The sequence below is a fragment of the Stegostoma tigrinum genome, chromosome 14, assembly GCF_030684315.1.
Source record: "Stegostoma tigrinum isolate sSteTig4 chromosome 14, sSteTig4.hap1, whole genome shotgun sequence".
Taxonomy (NCBI): domain Eukaryota; kingdom Metazoa; phylum Chordata; class Chondrichthyes; order Orectolobiformes; family Stegostomatidae; genus Stegostoma; species Stegostoma tigrinum.
Window position 1 is genome coordinate 31517696 of NC_081367.1, and position 23762 is coordinate 31541457.

A 23762-nucleotide genomic window follows, 5' to 3' on the forward strand; every position below is an offset into this window, starting at 1 on the left:
CAGCTGGAGAAACAGAATCACAAACAATGTTGGCTAAAATAAAAGCCATAAAAATACTTTGGCTATAAGAACATGTCTGAGGCTATGAATTTTGAAGCCAGTAACTCACCTCTTTTCTCCATAAAGCCTGTCCATCATCTACAAAGTTCAAGTCAAAAGTGTGATGGATGACTTCACTTGCCAGGATGGGGACAGCTCAAACAACACTTAAGGAGCTTGACACCATCCAAAATGAAGCAGACTGCTTGCTTGCAACCCATCCACCCCATTAAAATTCACCCCTTACCCTCTGGGAAGCAGTGACAGTGGTACATACTACCTACATGATGTACTGCAGTAAATCTCCAGATTCCTTATACAGCACCTTCCAAACCTGCAACTATTTACCAGCTGGAAGGGCAAGGGCAGCAGATACATGGGAGCACCACTACTTACAAGATCCTATTTCAGGTCACACATCAACCTGGTTTGGAAATACATTGCTTTATCTTCGGTATCACTAGGTCAAAATCCCAGAATCCATTTCTTAACAGCATGTCTCTACACCCAAAGGAGTGCAGGAATTTAAAAAGGCAACTGCTTGCCACCTTATCCAAGGCAATTAGGGAAGGGCTTAAATGCTGGTCTCACCAGCGACTTCTGCATCCTATCATCCAAGTTCATAAAAAGTAAGGAAAAGAATAATTTAATCCACAATAATATACCCTATCTGATTCGTATAACACCAGAAATTATTTATTTCTAATCTGCTTTCCATGAAATGTCATGAGATGGAAGAGCTGAAAAAGCAAGTCAAACTTATTTGTTATACACAAAATGTAACAAAAGAGTAAACCTGTTACAAGGGTTTGAGGTGGTAAGAATGCTGCACAAAGGATGTCATTTTGATGCTGGGCTTTCCCTTTCCATTCTGAAGGCTGAACAACAAATTCAGTAAGTGTGTCGGTTCTGAAGACAGTAATTATTCTGGAAGAAATAATTGAAATATTTGCATAATGAGCAAATCTACAAGCTTACCAATTAAGACTTTGAGTTCTCTAAGTTAGAGATACCGCCAATGAATCGTATCGTTATATATCTGCTTTATAATTCATACAAGAAATGGGCTGCTGTGTCATGCAGTTTCTAATCATTACTACCAATTTGTCATGTCATAGGGTGACGTATATAGAAACAAACGTTATTTCCCAACATCTCAAGTTCTCAATCCTGACTTTATTGCATGACCCCAATGCAGAACTGTGGAAGGGTTGATGTATGAGTTGTTCAATTGAACTTTTATGGTGGTTAGCAACAAGTTAATATTGGTAAATGGCTAGGAAACGCTTGTGCATCTGCATTAACTGTAGCCAACATGCAGAGTATATTTCATCCAAGGAAGTGTGTTGTACTTGAACATAATCATAGTGATGGACTGAGCTGCAGCACTTAAAATACATGGTAATATAAAGTGGATCCACTGCAATGGCCTCAAAACACCTGGGAAAATTCACTCTCGGGGGGCAAATAAAGAAAAGTCACCCCAGTAATGAATCGGCATCAGTTACAAATGCAGGAGCAAGCCTGCCTATGATGTGTAGAGCAAAGTAAATTGCAGAAGGCAATAAGGTTGGAGGAAGTGAAGGCAGGGATGGGAAGCAAGGCTAGATAGATGAATGAGACCAATGATCTTGGTCAATGGAGTTAGGGAGGGAGGATGAGCAGTTAGGACAGAGTCCTATATTGCTCAGTGGGACCGAGGGACAGGGAACGAGAGTAGGGTCCAGGGAGTGAGGTCAAGTGTATGTGAAGTGACAGTTAGGTTGCAAAGTGGAGAAGGATGAACTGCAGGGAGTAGGTGCTGGAGAGATGCAAAGAGGGTTGAAAAGGTGGAGAGGTGTGATTAGGACAAAGTGGGACTGGAAAGAAGAGTGAGGGCCTACAAATGGTGGAAAAAGTCTGAAAGGGGAGAGAAGAGTTTTAGACATTTCAACAAAGAAATATTCACCCAACTAAAACAGAAAAAGTGAGGTAAAGAATTCCTTGCAAATTATCATAGAGTCTTTAGTTTGAAGCCATAGGAGTTCAGGAGCTACTAAATGGCAGAAAATTCACTGGATTCACACATTCCTTTTAATTTTCCTGCTGCTGCGTGGAGATCCTTGAGAGCAATGCACGATGCCAGCTTGCAGAACCGTAAATCAATGTTGATGAGTGTGCATGGACCCTTCAAATGTTTACACATTAGGCCTAAATATTATGAATTACTTGGGGGACTCAGTTAGAAACAGGCAGACAGCTTTAGCTTTGATCTCACCAGGCCACGGTAAGCTGTCTACAGAAGTGTATAAGTTTCTTTTTCAAGGAAACATTTATTTGTTGCTAACTTTTGCCTGTTGTTGTGTGCCTATTTAAAACTACGGTGTTGAGGAACTTAATACTTTTCTTGTATATTGTGGCTTTACGTTTAAAGGAGTTGTGACGATTATTGAGGATACTAATGAATTATTATAAATCTGCTTCTATGAGAGTCCAAATCCTCAATATGTCCTTGAAAATACAGAAGGCACTTTTACGAAGTGGCTGCATTACCAAACAATAAGTTTGCGAGACTGAAAAAGGAGTCTGAAACCCAAAAGGTAGAACCTAAAAATCAAAATGTAGCCTGACTACATTTAGGGGGTTAAGTAATATTTTGGGCTGCACTGTAAGACTTTGAAGCAACAAAACATGTTATAACATTTTCTAAAACGTTATTACCTCAACAGCTAAGTGAAAAAATCTCAAAGGAGCAGAAAAAAAGTGGATTAGTTCCAGAAGGCATACATTTCCGATTTTCAACTTTTGACCATGACATACCTTTCCCAGCCTAATACCAGAATACTTCTTCGTAATATCAGGATCTGGGAGATATCAGCTGCTTGATCCCTTCCTGCATTCAGTTTATGATGGCAATGGCCATTGAAATCCCAAATCTGTCAACACAAGGTACAATGGAAGGGATTATAGTTTCATGAATGAAGTATTTTATATATTATGAGTTTATTAGTTGTATTTTGAATTAGAAGGACCCAGGTTTTTTTGAAACTGCATTGACGTTATTTAAGATTAATTGAATTTAATGTCACATATAAATTTTAGTTAAAGTAAAAAGCTAGACATCTGAAATAAAACCAGAAAATCATGAACACGCAGACCACGCGGCAGCTGTAAAACGGGCAAGTTATATTTTATCCCCTTTATTAGAGCTCATCATTTTGATGCAAAGAGCAGAGCAAAAAATGCATTAAACTCACAGTTGTCGTTGTAAAATACGGCAGTTTACATTCATATAATTCTAAATATGCATGGCATCACAATGTGCTTTACAGAGGAGTGAAGAAATAGAGAAGAAATCACTGAAGAGAAATTATGACGAGACTGAAGTATGCCTAAATGTTTCATGCAGGTTTAAAAGAGGACAAAGTTGGAAGGATTTACCAACACAGATCTTGTGAACAGGACTGGAGAGACTGAAAGGCTTGTGAAGAATCATGGGATGAAAGGGCAAGAGTTGCATACAAAATGGAGGAAAGTGAGGGGTTTACTAAATTATAACAACAACGCAATAAGGACGAGGGCACGAGAAGAGTACTGGGAATGAGTATTCAGGAAGGAAGATCTTACTCAATAAACCAAATGTTCTTTGCTTATATATTCTAATCCAACGCTTAAGTGGATTAGCAGTCTTGCAGCCATCATTTCCAGGACCATCCTGCCATTTAAGCATTCGGTCACATGCTACATCACAGTAAATGAAGCTTGTAAACTTACAAGTTCTTTACATAACTAATTAACTTAACCTCATAGTGGCAGGAATGGTCATTTAAAAGACGATATATAGCAAATCTTACCTTCACTGTTCCATCTACACTTGCAGTGAAAAATTTGGTTTCAGAGGCATCTAGTGCCATTGTAGTAATCTCAGAATTGCCATGGCACCCAGTAAATTGCTTTACTTTTTGACCAGTTTCAATCATCCACACTATCACAGTAGATCCAATGTCTGAACTGATAACCTGCCAATAAAAGATATTTGGCTAAATTTTCATGGGCTTGGAGGGGGTTTTCCATGTTACCAAAATGGTGCATGTGGACCAATTTCAAGGTTCCATCTCCAATCCCCAAGCCAAAAGCTACCATTTTCACCGATAGGGGTGAGTTGTAGTTTGTACATCAGTGGCTCACAGAAGCAGCTGCATGTGTAAAATTACAACTTTGTTCAAACTGATCCAATTTTCATTCATGAGATGTTTATAATATGATTCATGGGCATTAGACCTTTGAGGAGATGCTTTATAATGCTGCAATTATTTGAAGAGGATGGTTACCATTTTGGAGATATCCAGAAATCTCTTTGTGAAAGACTAACTACACTGTGGTTAGAATGGACATGAATGCACAGAAAAGTGGATATGTCCTGTGAAAATGGCAAGATTTAAAGGCATTTAAATCTCCTACTCTATAAATTTACATAAGGGTCAACAGTTAAAAAGAAAAACATAGAGTTTATAATTTCATTCTGCTTGTTGGCATAATTCGGAGGGTCATCATTATAGGATTCATGCTGCATGACTGAATGTACAACTTACCATTATCATAGTGAGGTGTTCATCAGTTCACAGCTTACTTGGAAAATTCCAAGTAGATATAATGTTTTTGATGTGGGACGATGAATATAATTGTTATCACAAGGAACTAGATGGTTGAGTTAAATTTTAGTTTTTATAACAGATAAAACAACTGAAGGAATTTAAAGATTTTTAATTAGTTTTATGAATGACAGATTATTGAAAATTAAGTTGGCAATTGACATCTCAGCATAATTGTTGAAGTCTGACCATGATGGGTATTGTGTTTGTTGACATAGAGGCTATCAAGTCAAACAATGGTGGATGGGAGCATAGATTGGCATGATGTTAAGTTGTCATGGGGATATCAGGTGCAATGCAGGGCAGGTAGTTAGGCATAGGTTTGTACAGGCGGTATGAAGGGCCATGGAGGTAAATAATTGGCAGAAGATTGCATATGAAAAAGTGGTGGGGCCTGAGAGGGGGCATGGCCAATGTGAGGTATATTTGCATCACACAAAGTAGTAAGCAGGAAATGTAAAATAAGTATTGACCATCATATCATTGTTTATTTGAGAGATCAAAACAGAAATTAGATAATTAATGGTAGCTAGAAATTGAGTTTGTTTTTCTTGAATACTACTCAGGACTACCACAGAGCTTCCAGAGAAGCATCCAGATAAGTGAGTTATAATCAAGCTCTATCCAGAATGGAGCTTTATGAAGAATTAAATGCTTTTGAGTGGAAGAGTTGTATTTCTCAGAAATGTGGTAACTTTAAATTATAGAAACATTTTCTAATGTGGGTCCTTTTAAAATATTCAATAATTATTTCAGATAAATTTGGTGAATGACCGGAATCAATAGTCTAAGACATGCTTCTTTGTCTTAGTCAATAGGAAACAGAAGGAAAACTCTCTGCAGTTTATGCCACAACTAGCAACAGTTATTTCGTACTTCATCTAGCTTAAATTCAACTTTAACTCACTTCATTTATCTTCACTTTATTTTACTTTAACCTTTCCCATATTTACCCCTAGCTTTAAATTTAACTGTGTAAGTATGGCTCAAAGCAAAAACAAATACTACTTTGCTTCAAATGAATTGGCCAACTTTGCTCTTGGTGTGGATCTTGCCTCGTGGTTCCCTGTCTTCTCTGAAGAAGACTTCAGGGTACGTACTTCTCAAATGTTGGTCTCAACGATTCAATCTGTGAAATCCCTTGTGCTGGTAACTTTTATACCAAAATGTGACCATCCTTCTAGAAACTGCTCTGGGATTCAGCCACTGAATTGACCAAACATGATCATATCATCCAATCCCAGCCATTGGAGATCACTGGTAAACAATTTCCAAATGTTTGTACCAAGTCGCTGAGCTGGCTGATTATAGTTCAGATGTTTTGTCACCATGTTGGGTGACGAAGTGATGTTGTTCTACTCCATTGGTATTTATATGATTTGGTCTGTTCAGGCGTTTTGTGTGATTTCAGGTTCTTTCTTGCAGTTAAATCACTGGCCTTCTTTGTCTGAGTGCACTGAAATGAGCGTACTGAAATGAAGGCCATTAATTAACTAGGACAACATCACCATCCTAGCTCAAGCCAACCATAGTCATGCACGGGAATTCCTAAAGGCCTGGTTCTCCACCCACAATACAATCAGTAAACATGTGGATTTAGACCCCATATACAAACCCTTGCAAAAATGAACAAGAAATGACACAAGACACCTCAACAGACCAGGCCATATAAGTACTAATGGAGTAGAACAACATCGCTTCATCAGTGGCCGCACTGATATGTTACCTAACATGGTGGCGAAATGTCTGAACTATGAACAGCCGGCTCAGAAGCAAGCCAACAACCTTACTCACAACTTGAGCTACAAATCTTCGCAAGAACCTCAAAATAAAACAACTGAAGGAATTTAAAGCCACACACCATGCTCCATTTAAGTAATATGATGCCAGTGTGTCTAGTACACAACCATAAAGTTTCCCATAACTGGTCAACATAGGAAACTGCGGGTCACAGCTTACTGGAAAGGTCGCATGTCCTGGCTGCAGTTTTAACCTAGGTCAGAGTTTAAAGTAGCTTGAACAAAATTCCCTTGTCAGCCATGGTGCCACATCCTTCCCTTAGAATGTTTCTTCTTCCTTGGGATGAATTTCTGCTGTGCTTCCTGAATTACCACCATAAATTCCTGCCATTGCTGCTCCACTATCTTGTCTTCTTGGCTCCTCCTCTAATCAACTCTATCTAGTCTCTCCCTCATGTCTCTGTAGTTACATTTACTCAATTATAATACTATTAAAACATAGAAAATAGAACATTACAGCGCAGTACAAGCCTTTTGGCCCTCAATGTTGTGCCAACCTGTAAAACCAATCTGAAGCCCATCTAACCTACACTATTCCATTATCATCCATATGTTTATCCAATGACTATTTAAATGCCCTTAAAGTTGGCAAGTCTACTGTTGCAGGCAGGGCATTCCATGCCCTTACTTCTCTCCGAGTAAAGAACCTACCTCTGACATCTGTCCTAGATCTATCACCCCTCAATTTAAAGCTATGTTCCCTTGTGCTAGCCATCACCATCCGAGGGAAAAAGTTCTCACTGTCCACCCTATCTAATCCTCTGATCATCTTGTATGTCTCTATTAAGTCGTCTCTTAACCTTTCTCTCGAACGAAAACTGCCTCAAGTCCCTCAGCCTTTCCTCATAAGACCTTCCCTCCACACCAGACAACATCCAGGTAAATCCTCTCTGCACCCTTTCCAATGCTTCCACATCCTTCCTATAATGTGGCGACCAGAACTGTACGCAATACTCCAAGTGCGGCCGCACCAGAGTTCTCTACAGCTGCAACAAGGCCTCATGGCTCCGTAACTCAATCCCTCTACCAATAAAACCTAACATACCGTACGCCTTCTTAACATCCCTATCAACATGGGTGGAAACTTTCAGGGATCTATGCACATGGACACCGAGATCTCTTTGCTCATCCACACTACCAAGAATCTTACCATTAGCCCAGCATTCTGTATTCCTGTTACTCCTTCCAAAGTGAATCACCTCACATTTTCCGCATTAAACTCCATTTGCCACCTCTCTACCTAGCTCTGCAGCTTATCTCTGGCCCTCTGTAACCTGCAACACCCTTCCACAATGTCCACAACTCCACCAACTTTAGTGTCATCCGCAAACTTACTAGCTATCCTTCTACGCCCTCATCCAGGTCATTTATAAAAATGATGAACAGCAGTGGCCCCAAAACAGATCCTTGCGGTACAGCACTAGTAACTGAACTCCAGTATGAACATTTCCCATTAACCACCACCCTCTGTCTTCTTACAGCTGGCCAATTTCTGATCCAAACCACTAAATCACCTTCCATCCCATGCCTCTGTATTTTCTGCAATAGCGTACCATGGGGAACCTTATCAAACACTTTACTGAAATCCATACACACCACATCAACTGCTTTACCCTCATCCACCTGTTTGGTCACCTTCTCAAAGAACTCAATGAGGTTTGTGAGCATGACCTACCCCTCACAAAATCGTGTTGACTATCCCTAATCAAATTATTCCTTTCTTGATTATTATAAATGCTATCTCTTATAACCTTTACTCACAACGAAAGTAAGGCTCACTGCTCTATAATTACCAGGGTTGTCTCTACTCCCCTTCTTGAACAGGGGGGCAACATTTGCAGTCTTCCAGTCTTCTGGCACTATTCCTGTAGACAATGACGACATAAATGTCAAAGCCAAAGGTTCTGCTATTTCCTCCCTAGCTTCCCGGAGAATCCTAGGATAAATCCCATCCAACACAGGGGACTTATCTATTTTCACACTTCACAGAATTGCTAACACCTCCTCCTTATGAACCTTAATCCCATCTAGTCCAAAAGCATGTATCTCAGTATTCTCCTCGACAACATTGTCGTTTTCCTGTGTGAATACTGACAAAAAAATATTCAATGAGAGCCTCTCCTATCTCTTTGAATTCCATGTACAACTTCACAGCACTATCCTTGACTGGCCCTGATTCAACCTTACACCTGATTCAATCTTCTTGCTCTCATTCTGCAGGGTGAATTCGATCATATTATGGTCACCGTCCTTGAACTGTTCCTTTATCTTAAGGTTCCTAATCAAGTCTGCCTCACCACACACCATCAAATCCAGAATTACCTGTTCCCTAGTGAGTTCTACCACAAAACTCCAAAAACCATCCACAGACAGTCCACAAATTCCTTTTCTTGAAGTCTGCTCCCAACCTATTTTCCCAGTCTGCCTACATATTGAAGACCCCATAATTACTGTCATAATGTCTTTCTTACATGCCTTTTCCACCTCCTGATTCATCTTCTTCCCCACAACCTGACCACTGCTAGGAGGCCTGTACCAAACTCCCATCAAGGTCTTTTTTTTCCTTCCAATTCCTCAACTCTGCCTGCACAGATTCAACAATTTCCAACTCTATGTCATATTGCGATTGATTTTATGTCATTTCTTACTAACAAGGCAACTCTGCCCTCTCTGCTCATCTGCCTGTCCTTTCGATTGAATGTGTATCCTTGGATATTTAGTCCCTAGCCCTCATCCCTTAGCAACCAAATCGCTGTGAAACCAACAGCAAATTCAATCTGCACTACAAGCTCAGTTACCTTGTTTTGTATACTGACCACATTTAAGTACAACACTCTCCGCCCTACATTGACTGGCCCCTTTCTCATAAGTTATCCCCTTATCTGCTGCACCTTAAGTTAGATTTCTGACCTTTTTCATACTCTCTGTCCTATTACTTGTTTGAGATCATTAGGCATTTCGCATCTTCCCTGGATCTTTCCAGTCTCCTACTCACCAGCAGTATTTGGCATAGAATATTTAACTACAGTACTGCTTCCTTCTTCCATAGCAACAAAAGAATATACATGGGGAGTCTCTGCCTGGGTTTGGCCTGAAAGTCTATTTCCTCCACCATGCCTGACAATGACAATAGAGCAAGTTTGCAGCTTTGGCCTCCCTCATGGATATCAGTTTCAATTCCTTCAACAATGGCTCCATCTCAGGCACCTCTCAGTCTGTGGTCTCCACCTGGTTGCACCTGATCTTTTTCCATTTGAGGCCTCCTTCCTCCAATGACACCCTTTCCCTCACAGAGGGTCTGGCTGCCCTGTGTAGTGCCCTCCCACATTACTGCCACCTTCTGCTGCAGGTCCCAAAACACTAAATGAAATATCTTGCCCTCTTGGTAATAGTGTTCTGTCTCACTCACCTGCTTGAACAGAGAATTATAAAGCACGCAAGTAACGGATTTTTCATGACTTTTCACACATTCACTATTCTCTTGCTTCATCTCCAACAAAGTCAGTTGATTGTTGAAAGTGGTGAAGAGTTGGCCATTGGTTTCATTAAAGTACAGAATAGTTTGGAATTCCAAGCACTTTGGAAATATTCCAGCAAGCCTCTGGATACATAGTTGATTTTGCAAGTCCCAAATTCGTAAAACCTAAAATGGTTCCAACTAATTAATAAAACTCACAACTGACGATGTTTAGCATATATTTGAACTGAACAAATAGTGTGAATGTAAAAAAATCATACAAACTAGTGATGTTCATTCTGTTTCATATGACTGAGGTTTGACTATACGATTGATTTTAAACTACATTAACAGTCAGTACAGAGGAAATTTCTGAAGATTTTGTCTACAAGTCTATAAAGCAGCCACCATATACATATTTAAATTTAATAATTATATACAAATGTACATACAAGTTAAACTAAAAGCAAATTTTACTTGCCTTATCCTTGGAAAAACTGAAGAGTTGTCTTCGTGTACTATTAAACTGAACTCCTATTACGCTAGCAAGATGACCTCGTAAAATTCCAGTGGGTTTAGACATGTAAGGGTTCCAAAGGTAGACCCGATGATTTACAGCTGCCGAAGCTATCGGAAAAAAAATCGTACTGATCATAAGAACTACAGTCAATAATGATGCAGAGCAAATCAAAGTATAGCTCATTGACATTTTCTTAAAAAACATATCTGCACTAAATTAACGTCCAGCCTCATGAAGTAGTCCTCAGTAAATCAGATTCATCTGGTTAAAACCTCAACGTAATTTTGTAATTCACAAACTAGATCACAATATATAAATGGCTTCTTTAATCTGGATGACAAACTATAAAAACAAAAAATGAAAGCAGGAGTAAGCCAATCAGCCTTCTGAGCCTGCTTTGCTGTTCAATATAATCATGGTTCTTCATCCAATTCAGTATCCTATTCCCGCTTTTACTTACACCCTTTGATCCCTTAACACTAATAACTATATTTAACTCCTTCTTGAAAACATGCAATGTTTTGGCCTCAAGTACTCTCTGTGGTGGAGCATTCCATAAGAAAAATATTTACTTTGAGACAATTATTAATCAATTTAAAAATAATTACTTCACCCTTTCATCTAAAGAAGTAACTCAAGCCTCGAGCCTCAAATACAAGAGCCAACTATGGTAATCATTCTGCACATAGAAATGGTTGTCAATGGATTATATTCTGAGTTCATTTACGCAAAACCTCACCTTATTCTCAAGATTATCTTCAAACAGAGGTCAACAAATAATGATCAGGGCCAGAAATCCTGAAGGATTTCCTTCCCTCCATCATCCCCACTCAACTACAGGTCTTTGCAGCCCCCTTACTATAGTCATTGGTCATTGGAATTGGACTGTTGATACAGTGCAGAGGAGAATGAGCTAACAGAATATTTTATGAACTACGTCAAATTGACCTCCAAAGCCCAGAAGAACCAAAGAAACTTGTTGCAACATTTAAATAATGTTTATTTTAAAATTTCTATTCAATAAATAATTCACAACAAATAAAGATATCATGGAGTAGCTGTTCAAATTTCTTTCCAAAACGCTATCAATGTTGCTCCAAAATGGGATATTGCAAGATGTGTTACAGCAATCAAAGGACAGACAGAAGTTTCAATTTCTTGCTCAGATCCCCCATGAGTTAGAACTGAATTTTAATCTGACATTACTCCTCATCTGCCTCATGATAGGACCTCAATATTTGGACCTGGCAAGTCTGAACTGTATTAGTACAACTGCTCAGATATGAACTGCACACACTGCGGCATTTATGCACTGTGTGCCAAATGTGTGACATTGATGTACTGCATTTTTCTGCACAAATTGAGTTCCCTTACCAATTAAGTTAAGTCCAGGATGGTAATCAAATGCATTAACACCTTCATTAACATGGAAAGATGTGGTTTTCATTGGGGTTGTTCCTTTTTCTTTCCAGCCCAATACTAATGTATTCAGGTTAGATGTAGCACAGGAGATGAAAGCTTCCAAATTAGAACAGTAACTTACTGGAAAAAAATAGAGAATTAAAGTCATATTCATTAACAGAAAAGAACTCGCAAAGCTTCGAGCTATAAAATATTGTTAATTTTTAATATTTATTTCTCCAAAGAAGTGGGAATTCATAAGTTTTATTATTCAGTAATGAGAAATAGAGAAAATGTTTCCGTTTCTTTTCTCTCCAGGATATGAACCAAAGGGAAGAGGAAAATTTTTGTCATGCCCTGTCAAAGGTCTCCAGGGTCTGGGCATTTTGACAAGGGAACATATGTTTTACTAGATTAGGCCTGCCCTTGCTACAATGTAGACCAATAATGCGTTTCAGATCGGGTGTGAAATATCCTTTCATTCATTCATGGAATATGGTTGGCACTGACTAGGCCAGATTTTATTTTCAATTCTCAATTGCCCTTCAGAAGTGGATGGTGAGCTGCCTTCTGAAAAAGTCAAAGTCCATGTCATGCTCTTCACCCAGAGTACTGTTATGAGGGGAATTCCAGGTTTTTCACACAGAAACAGTGAAGAAATGGTGACATTGATCTAAGTCACGATGGTGAGTGATTTGGAGAGAAACTTGAACCGATGAGGGTGGTCTTCCCATGCATCACTTACCCTGTCCTTTTGTTTGATTTGCATCGGATTTATTGTTGTAACATGTACCGAAATACAGTGACAAGTATTGTTTTGCATGCTGTAGAGGCATATCATACCATACAAAGCACATCAGGGTAGCAGAACAGAGTGCAGAATACAGTGTTATGGCCAGTGAGAAGATCCAACGAGAGAGATCAGAATTAACATTCGGGAGGTCAGTTCAAAAGTCTGATAGCAGCGGGAAGGAAGCTGTTCTTGTACATGTATTCAAACTTCTATGTCTTCTGCCTGACAGAAGATTGTGGAAGGCATTATAACTGGGGTGGTAGAAGTCTTTGATTATGTCAGTTGCTTTCCTATGGCAGCAGGAGTATAGATGGAGTCAGTGGATGAAAGGCTGGTTGCATCATGGACTGGGCTGTATTCACAACTCTGCAGCTTCTTACAGTCTTGCGAACAGCAGTTGCCATACTGCTATGAAACAACCAGATAGGACGTCTTTTATGGGGCATCTGTAAAAATTGGTAAAGGTCTTTGTGGACATGTGAAATTCCCTTAGCCGCCTGAGGAAATAGAGATACTGACATGCTTCTTTGACTACTGCATTGGTGTAGGTGGACAAGGAGGGATTGTTGGTGATCATCACTCCCAGGAGCTTGAAGGTCTTGACCATCTCCACTGCAGCACCACTGATGCAGACAGGAGCATGCCCTCCAATCCGCTTCCTGAAGTCAATGGCCAGCTCGTTCATTTTGCTGGCACTGATGAGAGATTGTTGTCTTTACACCATGCCACTAAGTACTCAATCTCTTTCCTGTACTCTGTCTCGTTGTTGTTTGAGTTCCAACTGCAATTGTGGTGCCATCAGTAAACATATAAATGGAGTTAGGGCAGAATTTAGCCACACAGTTAATGTCTGTATAAGGAGGATAGTAGGGGGCTGACTACACAGCTTTGCAGGACACAGAGGGTGGTGGGTGCCTAGAGCTCGCTGCCAGGGGAAGTAGTGGAAGCAGACCTATAATGACTTTTAAAGGGTATCTTGACAAATATATGAATAGGATGTGAATAGAGGGATATGGTCCCTGGAAGGGGTAAGGGGTTTTAGTTGTGATGGGCAGCATGTCAGTGTGGGCTTGGAGGGGTGAAGGGCTTATTCTTATGCTGTAATTTTTTTTGTTCTTGATACAGTGTTAAGGATTACAGTGGATGAAGTGTTGTTGCCCTTTCTTACTGATTGCAGTCTATGGGTCAGGAAGTTGAGGATTCAGTTACAGAGGGGTGAGCTGGGACCTAGACCTTGGAGTTTAGAGATGGATTTGCTTGGAATTATGGTGCTGCAGGTAGAGTTGTAGTCAGTAAGTAGTAGCCTGACATAGGTATTCTTGTTATCCTGATGTTCCAATGAAGGGCCAGGGAGACAGCATCTGTCGTGGACCTGTTGCACCAGTGGTGAACTACAAAGAATCAGGGTAACTGGTAGGGTGGAGTTGATGTGAACCGTGACTAACTTTCCGAAGCACTTCATAATCACCAAGTGTGATTTTTGAAGCATGCTACATCATTTTTCTTTGGCACTGGGACAATGGTGGTCTCCTTGAAGCACGTGAAGACTTTAGATCATATAAAGACAGGTTAAAGCTATCTGTGAATACTCTCACCAGCTGGTCTGCACAGTTCTGAACATTGCTAGGGACTGCATCTGGACCAGCCGCATACTGCGGGTTCACTCACAAGAAGGCCAATTTATCATCTGTGGCAGTGACTGTGGGTAGAGTTTCTTCTGAGGCTGTTGGAGCTGATGACATCATTTCACTGACCTTCTGTAAAAGCCAATATAGAATGCATTGCGTTCATTGGGTAGGGATGTACTGTTGTCTGCAACTCTGTTTGACTTCACTTTGTAGCCTTTTATGTAGTGTAAGCCTTGCCACAGACAACGAGTGATGGTGTGGTTAGTCTGGGTCTCAAGTTTATGCCCTTACAAAAGTCATACCTGGATTTCCTGTATAGGTCAGGGTTGCCCGACTTGAAGGTCTCAGACCTGGACTTCAGTCGGGAGTGGACCTCCCCGTTCATTCATGGTTTCTGGTTGGGGAACATCTGGATTAACTCCTTTGACAGGCAGTCTTCTACACACTTGCTAATGAAGTCTGTAGCAGTAGTGGCATACCCATTTAGGTGGCAGTCATGGGTTTAGAAGGTTCTCTCAAACCTTGGTGAGTTGCTGCAATCCATCTCGCAAATTATACACACTGCTGCCACTGTGCATTGGAGGGCAAAGGGAATTAATGTTTCAGGTGGTGGGTGAGATACTGGTCATGTGGGGCTTCCTTACTTTGGATGACTGAGCTTCTTATGAGTTCTGGAGCTGTGCTCATCCAGCAAAAAATAGATTATTCCATCATAATGTTAACGTCTACATTGCAGATGGGGGACAGGCTTTGGGGAATTTGGAAACGACTTACTCACCACAGAACTCCCATTCTTTGACCTATTTTTTTGCTACATTTATTCAGTTAAGTTACTGGCTAATTACAAATCTCAGGACGCTGACAGTGGGAGAATTTATACATGACAATACATTTGAATATCAAGAAGATATGGCTATATTTTCTCATTCTAAGCTCTCAAAACCTGGTATTTGTGTGGTATAGATATTACATATCAATTACCTGAAAGATATTCAGGTCTTGCTGCAAACTAGTATGGAATGCTGCAGAATGTGAAGAGTTACGATGTTAATAAACACTGTACCTTTATCAACAAATATGCTACTTCTGGTCTTATATCCAAAGAAAGGGCATTATGTCCCAAAGCTGTGATGATTGGCCTCCAATCTTCTGTTGTGCTAGTAATGACTCTGAATCACGAGAAAGTTCCCACCACCACCAGCACCCCCAGCCCCAACCTCAAACAAACCCATCTAGCCCATTCCCATTGACTGAAGACTTTGCCACAGTTTCTTCATACCACATCCAATGATCAATGCTAAGATGCAGTCTAGAAAGTGCTGTAATCCAGGCAAAGAAGGGTTGCTTATGCACTCCAATGATGTGTTCAGTGACATAAGTTTAGTGAGTAATCCTCATTGCCCAATAGCTGTATTCTTCACAGTTTAAATGCTAATGATACAGCAGTCTGGAGTGGAATAATAACATTATGACTGCTGACAGGACTGTGCAAAATGATCTGGGTGACATTTTTGAGCAAGTTTCACAGTATTTTCAAAGTGATTACTTAGTTTGTCCCTAAATATCATTTTTCAAAATATCCCTACCACCGAGAATAATCAGTTGTTGTTGGGTGATGCTTCACAAGCGTTTTTTTCCACATGGTGTAACATTACAATCCTCAACCTGTCTGGTACCAACACTGAGTTGTCTGAAATTAGAACTATTATGGCCATGCTCAGGTATACGGTTAAACTGTCTACTCTCGATAAGTTGGCTACTCTAACAAACTGTCCAAAACTGCCACTCCAGAACTGTGCTTACATGAGAAAAATGCCACTACACAGTGTTGAATATACAGATGTTATACAATACAATTTTGTGACCACCAACTTTGAGTAGAGTTCTCACGAGATTATGGGTTGGTTTTTCCCAATGCATTTCACCTGCACTTAGGCAAACTATTGTAAAATCTGAAATTTTTCAAATGTCGTCAATGCTTATCAATGATATACTAAATACTGACCAATGCACATCAACACAGCTACAAAATACAAACTTTCCGTACAATGCACATCAGAATTTCACTTTAGGCTGCTCTCTGTTGATGGACCAGACACCCTTACTAAAAACGCTTCATACACTCCATTTTCAGATACATTAGTAAAACTGCAACAGACTGCCTCACTTCATGATATAAAAGGGATACTTTTCAATTAAGGGGAAAATTGGACAATTCTATTCAAAAAGTCTACTTGATAGTGCTGGTTCACGGACTTTATGTGTAATGATGCAAATAGTTTGAACGAAAATTTGAACCACATCTTCACAACTCACTACAATTTAGTCAGACAATGGAAACTTGCCAAAGTCTCTATACCTTGTCTGACCCATTCCTTATTGTGTCCTTTGTGTTGTAAAGTGAAACAGCACTTGTGGTTTCCTTCAAACAACTCTTGCCAAGTAATAGTTACAGTGGCCTCTTGCTCATCAGTTGAATTGGTTGGTCTTTCAAAAAGTGAAATTAATGCTGTAGTAAAGCAAATAGCATTGACCTGCAAGACAGAAAAAAGGCACTATACATTTTCCACAATATACTGGTGAAAAGTTGTAGTATTTGGTGTAGGGAAGACAAGAATCATCAGTAAAATGACTACAAAAGGTTCAAAGACATAAGAGCTGTTATAAATCTCCCTGAACCTTTAATGCAGCTCACTGAAGCTATACTAACAAAAATAAAACAGATTCTTAAGGATCATCCTATAATCTATAATCAGTTACTGAGTTTATTAAATCAAATAATTATTTATTTATCATATATGAAGCAATTTTCCATAACCTACTTCATTGAGTTGTTGGTGATTCAATTTTTTGAAGCATGATTTTAGATTTTTTTTTATAATGCATCAAGTCAGTTATTTCCTTTTGTGTTGTGTAATATTTTTGAACTTAGTTGTGCAATGCATGGCTCCTTCTAAAACACTGCGGCACATCATGCTCAGTTTCAATAGCATGATTTCTGTGTCTTTTTGTAGCCAGATTAATTGGAGCTTTGTGCATATATGGAAGCATGCATACAGAAAGAGGTAACTAAAGATTGGCTACTATCTGACATTAACAAATGCAAGAAGACAACTGACATTTAAATAACACTTTAAAGATGAAACATTAAACATAAAAGCTCCCACATGATTAGTTGGACATCCTAAAGATTTTACAGAATGTCCTTTAGGCAATTCTACAATGCCAGGTTATGTAAAATTAATAAAACTTTGAACTAACCACCTACTTGAGGTAAATGCATATTCCTTGCCTAATTTTACTTTGACTGCCTATTCCAAAAGTTATACCACACACGACACATCCACATGAAGTTTAAAGAAGTAAACTAGGGTTTAGTGTTTTAAAATAATAAAATGTGAGGCTGGATGAACACAGCAGGCCAAGCAGCATCTCAGGAGCACAAAAGCTGACGTTTCGGGCCTAGACCCTTCATCAGAGAGGGGGATGGGGTGAGGGTTCTGGAATAAATAGGGAGAGAGGGGGGAGGCGGACCGAAGATGGAGAGAAAAGAAGATAGGTGGAGAGAGTATAGGTGGGGAGGTAGGGAGGGGATAGGTCAGTCCAGGGAAGACGGGCAGGTCAAGGAGGTGGGATGAGGTTAGTAGGTAGGAGATGGAGGTGCAGCTTGGGGTGGGAGGAAGGGATGGGCGAGAGGAAGAACAGGTTAGGGAGGCAGAGACAGGTTGGACTGGTTTTGGGATGCAGTGGGTGGAGGGGAAGAGCTGGGCTGGTTGTGTGGTGCAGTGGGGGGAGGGGACGAACTGGGCTGGTTTAGGGATGCGGTGGGCTTGTAAATAGTTGAATGTCATTCAGGCATCAAGATAATGAACATGGATAAATAAAGCGTAATTAACTTGAGAAACATTATGATAATAGAGAAAATTACACTGTAATTTATATAGTAAAGGCAGTAATGTCTGCTTTATACTGTAGGTGCTTTGTTAAAACTGGCATTGCCTTTGAAGTGTTGCAGGCTGACATCATTGGGACCTACTGCTGGTTTTGCACCATTCTGTACTCACCCATCTACATGGAAACTCAAACACCAACATAAAAATGTGGCTATAATCCTTGATCTCAAGAAAGCGAAGGCTGTAACCTGCTGCTTATAAACTTTGAAAATATTTGACTGAAAAGATCACAGACTAATTAAGACTACTGCTCTGCAAAATTCAGTTTTTCCTCAAATTTTATTTTGAACTGATAGATATAGCAAACGTCCACCACCTTGACTGGATAAAACAAAACTGCATTTATTTTGAAAAGGGAATTGGAGTGAACTCAAGAAATGATGGGTGGAGCACAGTAATCACTAGTCCTGAAAAAAGCAATACTGAAAAACAGCAGTGAGCTGAATTAAATTTACTCGATCGATCATACCCACAGGTTACATAAAAAAAGAGAAATTACATTCAAGTCGAAATGACAGCAATTACTTGGTGGTAGGGCCCAGGACGAGCCCAGTAGAGGAGGGGGCCTAATAACTGGGGTTCAGGTTGGGGGTGAGGCTGCTGTGCACAAGCAGGGTCCAGGCAGAAGCAGCACCAGGACATGCGATTTTTGTCCTAACCCTTATTTGATGGAACTGTCGCTGCATTTTGTCTTTGTGTGACCTACATATCCATGATAAGAAAATCATAAATAAAAATTAACTTTGAAATTTTCATACCATATTGACTAGCTGAATTGAATTAAATGATCATTACAATTAAGAAATGTAGAGTCCCCAGAATTCTTTTGTGGTTATCATAAATTACCTCCCCACAAACGTCTCCAAAGGTGAGAACTGCTTGATTTCCATCATCTGCGTTAAACCAATAGTGCATGGAAATCAGTGTGTTGTATATTCCATGAAGTTTATATTGACAGAAAAATTCATCTTTGGAATTAAGGTCATAAAAGCAAATCTCCTTACTTGTAAATGCAACTGCCACCTTAAAACAAATGAACAGAGAAGATTGTTATTTTTTGCAGCATGTAGTCGAACTTTCAAAACTTAATACAGTGTTGAACAATGATGTTACTGGAACAAATGCAAATGACTGTATTTTTAAAATGCAGTTACTATTGGTCATTTAGCAAACACAGCAGCCTGTTACATGCAGCCATTTATGCTCCAAGTAATCTGGGGTTGACACCCAAATGTCTTAAATTGGAAGGACAAGTTAATAAAACTTGTAAATGACTATTGAGCTTCTTAAAAAGTACATCTTCTTAAAAACAAGCATAGGTGATTCCAAACATAGGCATTAAAAGTCATAAATAACTTAAAATAGAAATAATAAGGTATGCAGCTGGATGAATACAGCAGGTCAAGTAGTATCTCAGGAGCAGGAAAGCTGACGTTTCAGGCCTGGACCCTTCATCAGAAATGGGGGAAGGGAAGAGGGTTCTGAAAGAAATAGGGAGAGAGGAGGAAGCGGATCGAAGATGGATAGAGGAGAGACAGACCAGTCAAAGAGATGGGGATGGAGCCAGTAGAGATGAGTGTAGGTGGGGAGGTAGGGAGGAGATAGGTCAGTCCAGGGAGGACACACCCTGAGGCAACCTGTCCATCTTCTCCCTCATCTATTTGCTCCACTTACCTATCACCATCCCACCCACCTTCCCCAGCCCCACCCATCCTCCTTCTATGTATTTTGGAGCTCCTACCTTCTCTCCTCTCCTACCTATCTTCTTCTCTACTGACTTCTCTCTATCTATCCACTCCTCCCACCTCACTGACTAATTCCCACCACTGCCTCTCTGCACTCACCTATCACTATCCCACCTACCTTCCCCACTCCCACTCCTCCTCTTTATTTATTTCAGGGCTCCCTTCGCTCTATTCCATTTCTGAAGAAGGGTCCTGACCCGAAACATCTGCTTTCCTGCTCCTCTGGCACTGCCTGGCCTGCTGTGTTCCTCCAGCTCCACACTGTTATATCTGACTCCAGCATCAGCAGTTGTTGCCATCTCTGGTTTACCAGCAAAACCTCCAGAGACAAGCAACCCTGTTTAGGCCCAAAAAATGCAGTTTTTTGGTTGGCTTTTCCTTCACTTTTCTTGTTGTATAATAAAAGTGAACAACCATTTGAAGGCTTCACAACACATGATGTTCCCACATTCAAGAACAACAACATGTTCAATGAGCATTAAGGAAATAGTAGCACTCATTCAAACAGGGTTTTCACATTGGTTGACTTGAACAAAGATTAGCTTCAATCATTGGAGTTTAATCCTACTGCTAAATACAGTTAACTAGCCAGGTGATGATTTAAAGTGTAAGTTTACAGATGTGATATTCTATTTCCAATGAATTGTCACCCAAATAACCCAAGTGCTCTCAGAAGGTTTTATTTTCCCTTGTTCTCCCACTATGTCTAGGTGCACTCCTGGGTTCTGCAGCTGGGGTACAGGGAATCTGCCCCAGAGTGAAGCATGTCAACCTTAAAGCTTTGGGCAGATAACCCCAGAGGTGTTTATAACTGGAGGATCCAGACATATTGGCAGATGCAAGCACACCATACATCAGCTACAATATCCATAGGGTTGGGGGGGATGCGCCAAAGTAGAAGGTGGAGGTGAAGGGGACAGGTTCCTCAAGAGTGTCCTGTGAGTAGACATTGAGGGGGCTATATATGATTCTTCGTTGGGCTGGGTGCCAACTAGCACCACCCACTCTTCTTTGCGAGTTACCTATAGTGTGGTTGAGGAATGTGTATTTCAGACCGCCACTCAGCATTCTGCTGGATCCATCAACCTGCCCACGGACATAGTCAGACTCATTCATGCTGGAGCCTGATGCAACTGATAACAGTGATGGGATTCCTCAAAGCTCCAATCCAATTTCCTGAGTGTATCTCACATTCATGTTCACAAAGTTATTAATGGCTGACACCATAGGATCCTCTTCTACACTGGAGTGAGCGGACATCTGACGTCTGCCAGCCTCTGACTGCCCAATGACCTGGAGCATTTCTCCCCAAAACAGCTCCAGATTGTGCCAGTGATGTGAGTCTAACCTAGAAAGAGCTCAAAGAGCTGTTAGTGCTAGTGTGGGTGGGGCAAATGTGGAGATATGTGCCCAGTGACTGAGTAGGAAGTGCAGAGGGCTGGAAGACTTGGTAGTTCTGGGTGGGATGGGTGAGTGAGAGCCATTGAGGGAAGACACTGTGTGGAGTTGAGAGTGGTAGACCTGAATCTGCTAGAGCATGTTCCTTGGTAGGAGGTGGGTACACTGGCACAGTTAAAGTGAGTGTGAGGTAGCAGAGAGAAGATGGTGATACTTATCCTTGCAGAGTGCTGGGGGTCATCACCTTACTGCATTACTGTGTGTTCCTCCAGATCACGGACACAACACTGATGGTTACTTCACACCCGGATGACAGCATCTACACCATGATCTCCTTTGTCAGACCTGGGGCTCTATTCTCCACTATCCCACCCACTAGGACTTCCAGGTCCTTCTCACCAAGTGGAGATCCACCTTTCCTGTCTCACCCATTCTTTTCTCATTGCACAACCAATCACCAAGTGCAGTGCCTGGCCTGCAACATTTGAAATTATGCTGTTTGGTTTTAAATGCGGCACGCATGAAATAAATGAGCATCTCGGTCTCTGTCAGCCACAAACATGTACAAAAGTGGTACTCTGGAGACAGGATGCATAAGCAATAAAGTTGAGTAGCAGAGATTTGTACGTGCAAAATCATCAGGGTTCACGTTGGGAAACCTACATGAAACTCCCTGCAATTGACACATAGCCAAAATCCGGAAGGCTCATCCCTATTTCTTTGAACAATACCTCCTAGGGCCAGTACATAACAACAAACAGGAAGCAAGTTATTGGGGGACTCCAAAAATAACAGCAAATTTGGAAGCTATTGCAGGAAATTCTCTAATATACTCAAGAATGAAACAAATTGCAACAATCCCATTTAGCTAGACATTGGAGGAGAAAAATCAAGAATGTTAAGTAGGGATAGCGAACCGTGTTCACACTAGCTATGGATATAATTCAGTTTCTGTTTAAGAATCCATAAAATAGCCCAGAAATTACTGCCATTTAAACAGAATGTTGAATCAGAGGTATCTAAATCAGAAGCAGTTAGATTCAAGTAAAAACTTCTTCGTGCGTGAAATCCTACCTTATTTACATTTGTCAAAGAGACCATACTTGTAACCCAGAGATCCCGCAATCTTACAGAATCTGTGGTAACTCGTAAAGTTTGCTGTAGCTTCAAATTCTCACCCCAAACATTCATCCAACCTTCTTTACTCAAACTCAGGTAGCGATGTGAATTCTTCAGGTAGGCTATGCTTTGAATAGGTTCCTTATGGTGCGTTGGAAGAAATTTGATTTCTTTCCACTGAGGAACAAGTGAAGACTTTGTTCTGTCTTCGTTTTCGTAAAGTTCTAACAGCATGAATGTTGTTACTTTGTTCCAGTCAACAAAGCCATCTCGTGCTACATCAATTCTGTCAAAAAGGTCTCCATACTCTTCTTCAATGTCATATCCAAGAGCTGTGAACATATTGTCAATGAAGCTCTTTCTATTAAGTGGAACAAATTCTTCAACATTTGGTTGCTATAAGAGGAAATGATAAATAATAAAATAAAGTCTTTACAATTAGCCCTGGCTACAATTTATACCTGGATCATTTTACCTCTGTGTGAGCTACAAAATATTTACATTGCATTTCAAAGTACTACTTAATGAGCCATGCACAAACATTAAAGTAGTTCCAATGCTGTGAAGACCAGGAATTGAAAACTAATCATTATATCATTAGCATTTTAGAAATATAAATATTAACAAATAAGTTTCATTTATTCATACTGCAACTAAACATTGATTTTTTTAAGTACCTTTCATCCACAGTCAGGTGTTGAACATTCTCATAAACAGAGGAATAGACTTTGGTCTCAAATGACCACATGCTAAAACGATATCAAAGATCCACCGCTTCAGTAGGATTCAATCTTAACAAGCCCATTCAGTAGGATAAATTTAAGGAAATAAACTGGACTCAGAGTAGCTTTGAGTGAAATATTGTCATTAAACATAATATCCAAGCTGGCGCTCAAGTACCGTATTAACATAATTTGTAATTAAATGTGTCACTCTGCAGATAAACTGTTAACCCTAAATCCAATCTTCCCATTTATGTGGATGTACATGAATGCCCTCAAATGCAGACTTGATGCCTTTCGCCTCCCCTCTGCAAATCAGTCTTCTCATCTTATACACCTCAAATACTATATTACTTTGTCTCCACTTCTCTTTGCATCTTCCCCTTCCATCTTCGCATTATCACTATCAGAAAGGATCTAAAGCCATCTTCTTTCGACTATCTGTGTATCATTGTCTCCTCCTACAAAACCTTTTTTTTTCCAAATTACATTCCCTTAATTTGTCCTATCCAGGTTCAGTGCTCGTTTTCCATGATTAACTGTTAGAAATATATATG

General features: G+C 40.2%; 1 protein-coding gene across 4 annotated transcripts in view; it reads right to left on the minus strand.

Annotated features, from left to right (window-relative positions):
• LOC125457734 (WD repeat-containing protein 49-like) overlaps positions 1-23762 on the minus strand; it is a 69458-nt gene that overhangs the window by 37852 nt on the left and 7844 nt on the right. For 3 of the 4 annotated variants that reach the window (XR_009446635.1, XM_059650886.1, XM_059650887.1), the window contains exons 3-11: positions 22439-22879; positions 19068-19244; positions 16628-16802; positions 11821-11988; positions 10408-10553; positions 9879-10112; positions 3873-4037; positions 2839-2954; positions 836-966 (exon numbers count right to left, since the gene is read on the minus strand). Coding sequence is in view for 3 of the 4 variants with exons in the window: in XM_059650886.1 (XP_059506869.1) it covers positions 836-966; positions 2839-2954; positions 3873-4037; positions 9879-10112; positions 10408-10553; positions 11821-11988; positions 16628-16802; positions 19068-19244; positions 22439-22879 (1753 nt within the window). In the remaining variant the exon portion in view is untranslated. Of the gene's footprint in view, positions 1-835; positions 967-2838; positions 2955-3872; positions 4038-9878; positions 10113-10407; positions 10554-11820; positions 11989-16627; positions 16803-19067; positions 19245-22438; positions 22880-23762 lie in introns of those variants that run through there. The other variant, XM_059650888.1, reaches the window with a different exon arrangement.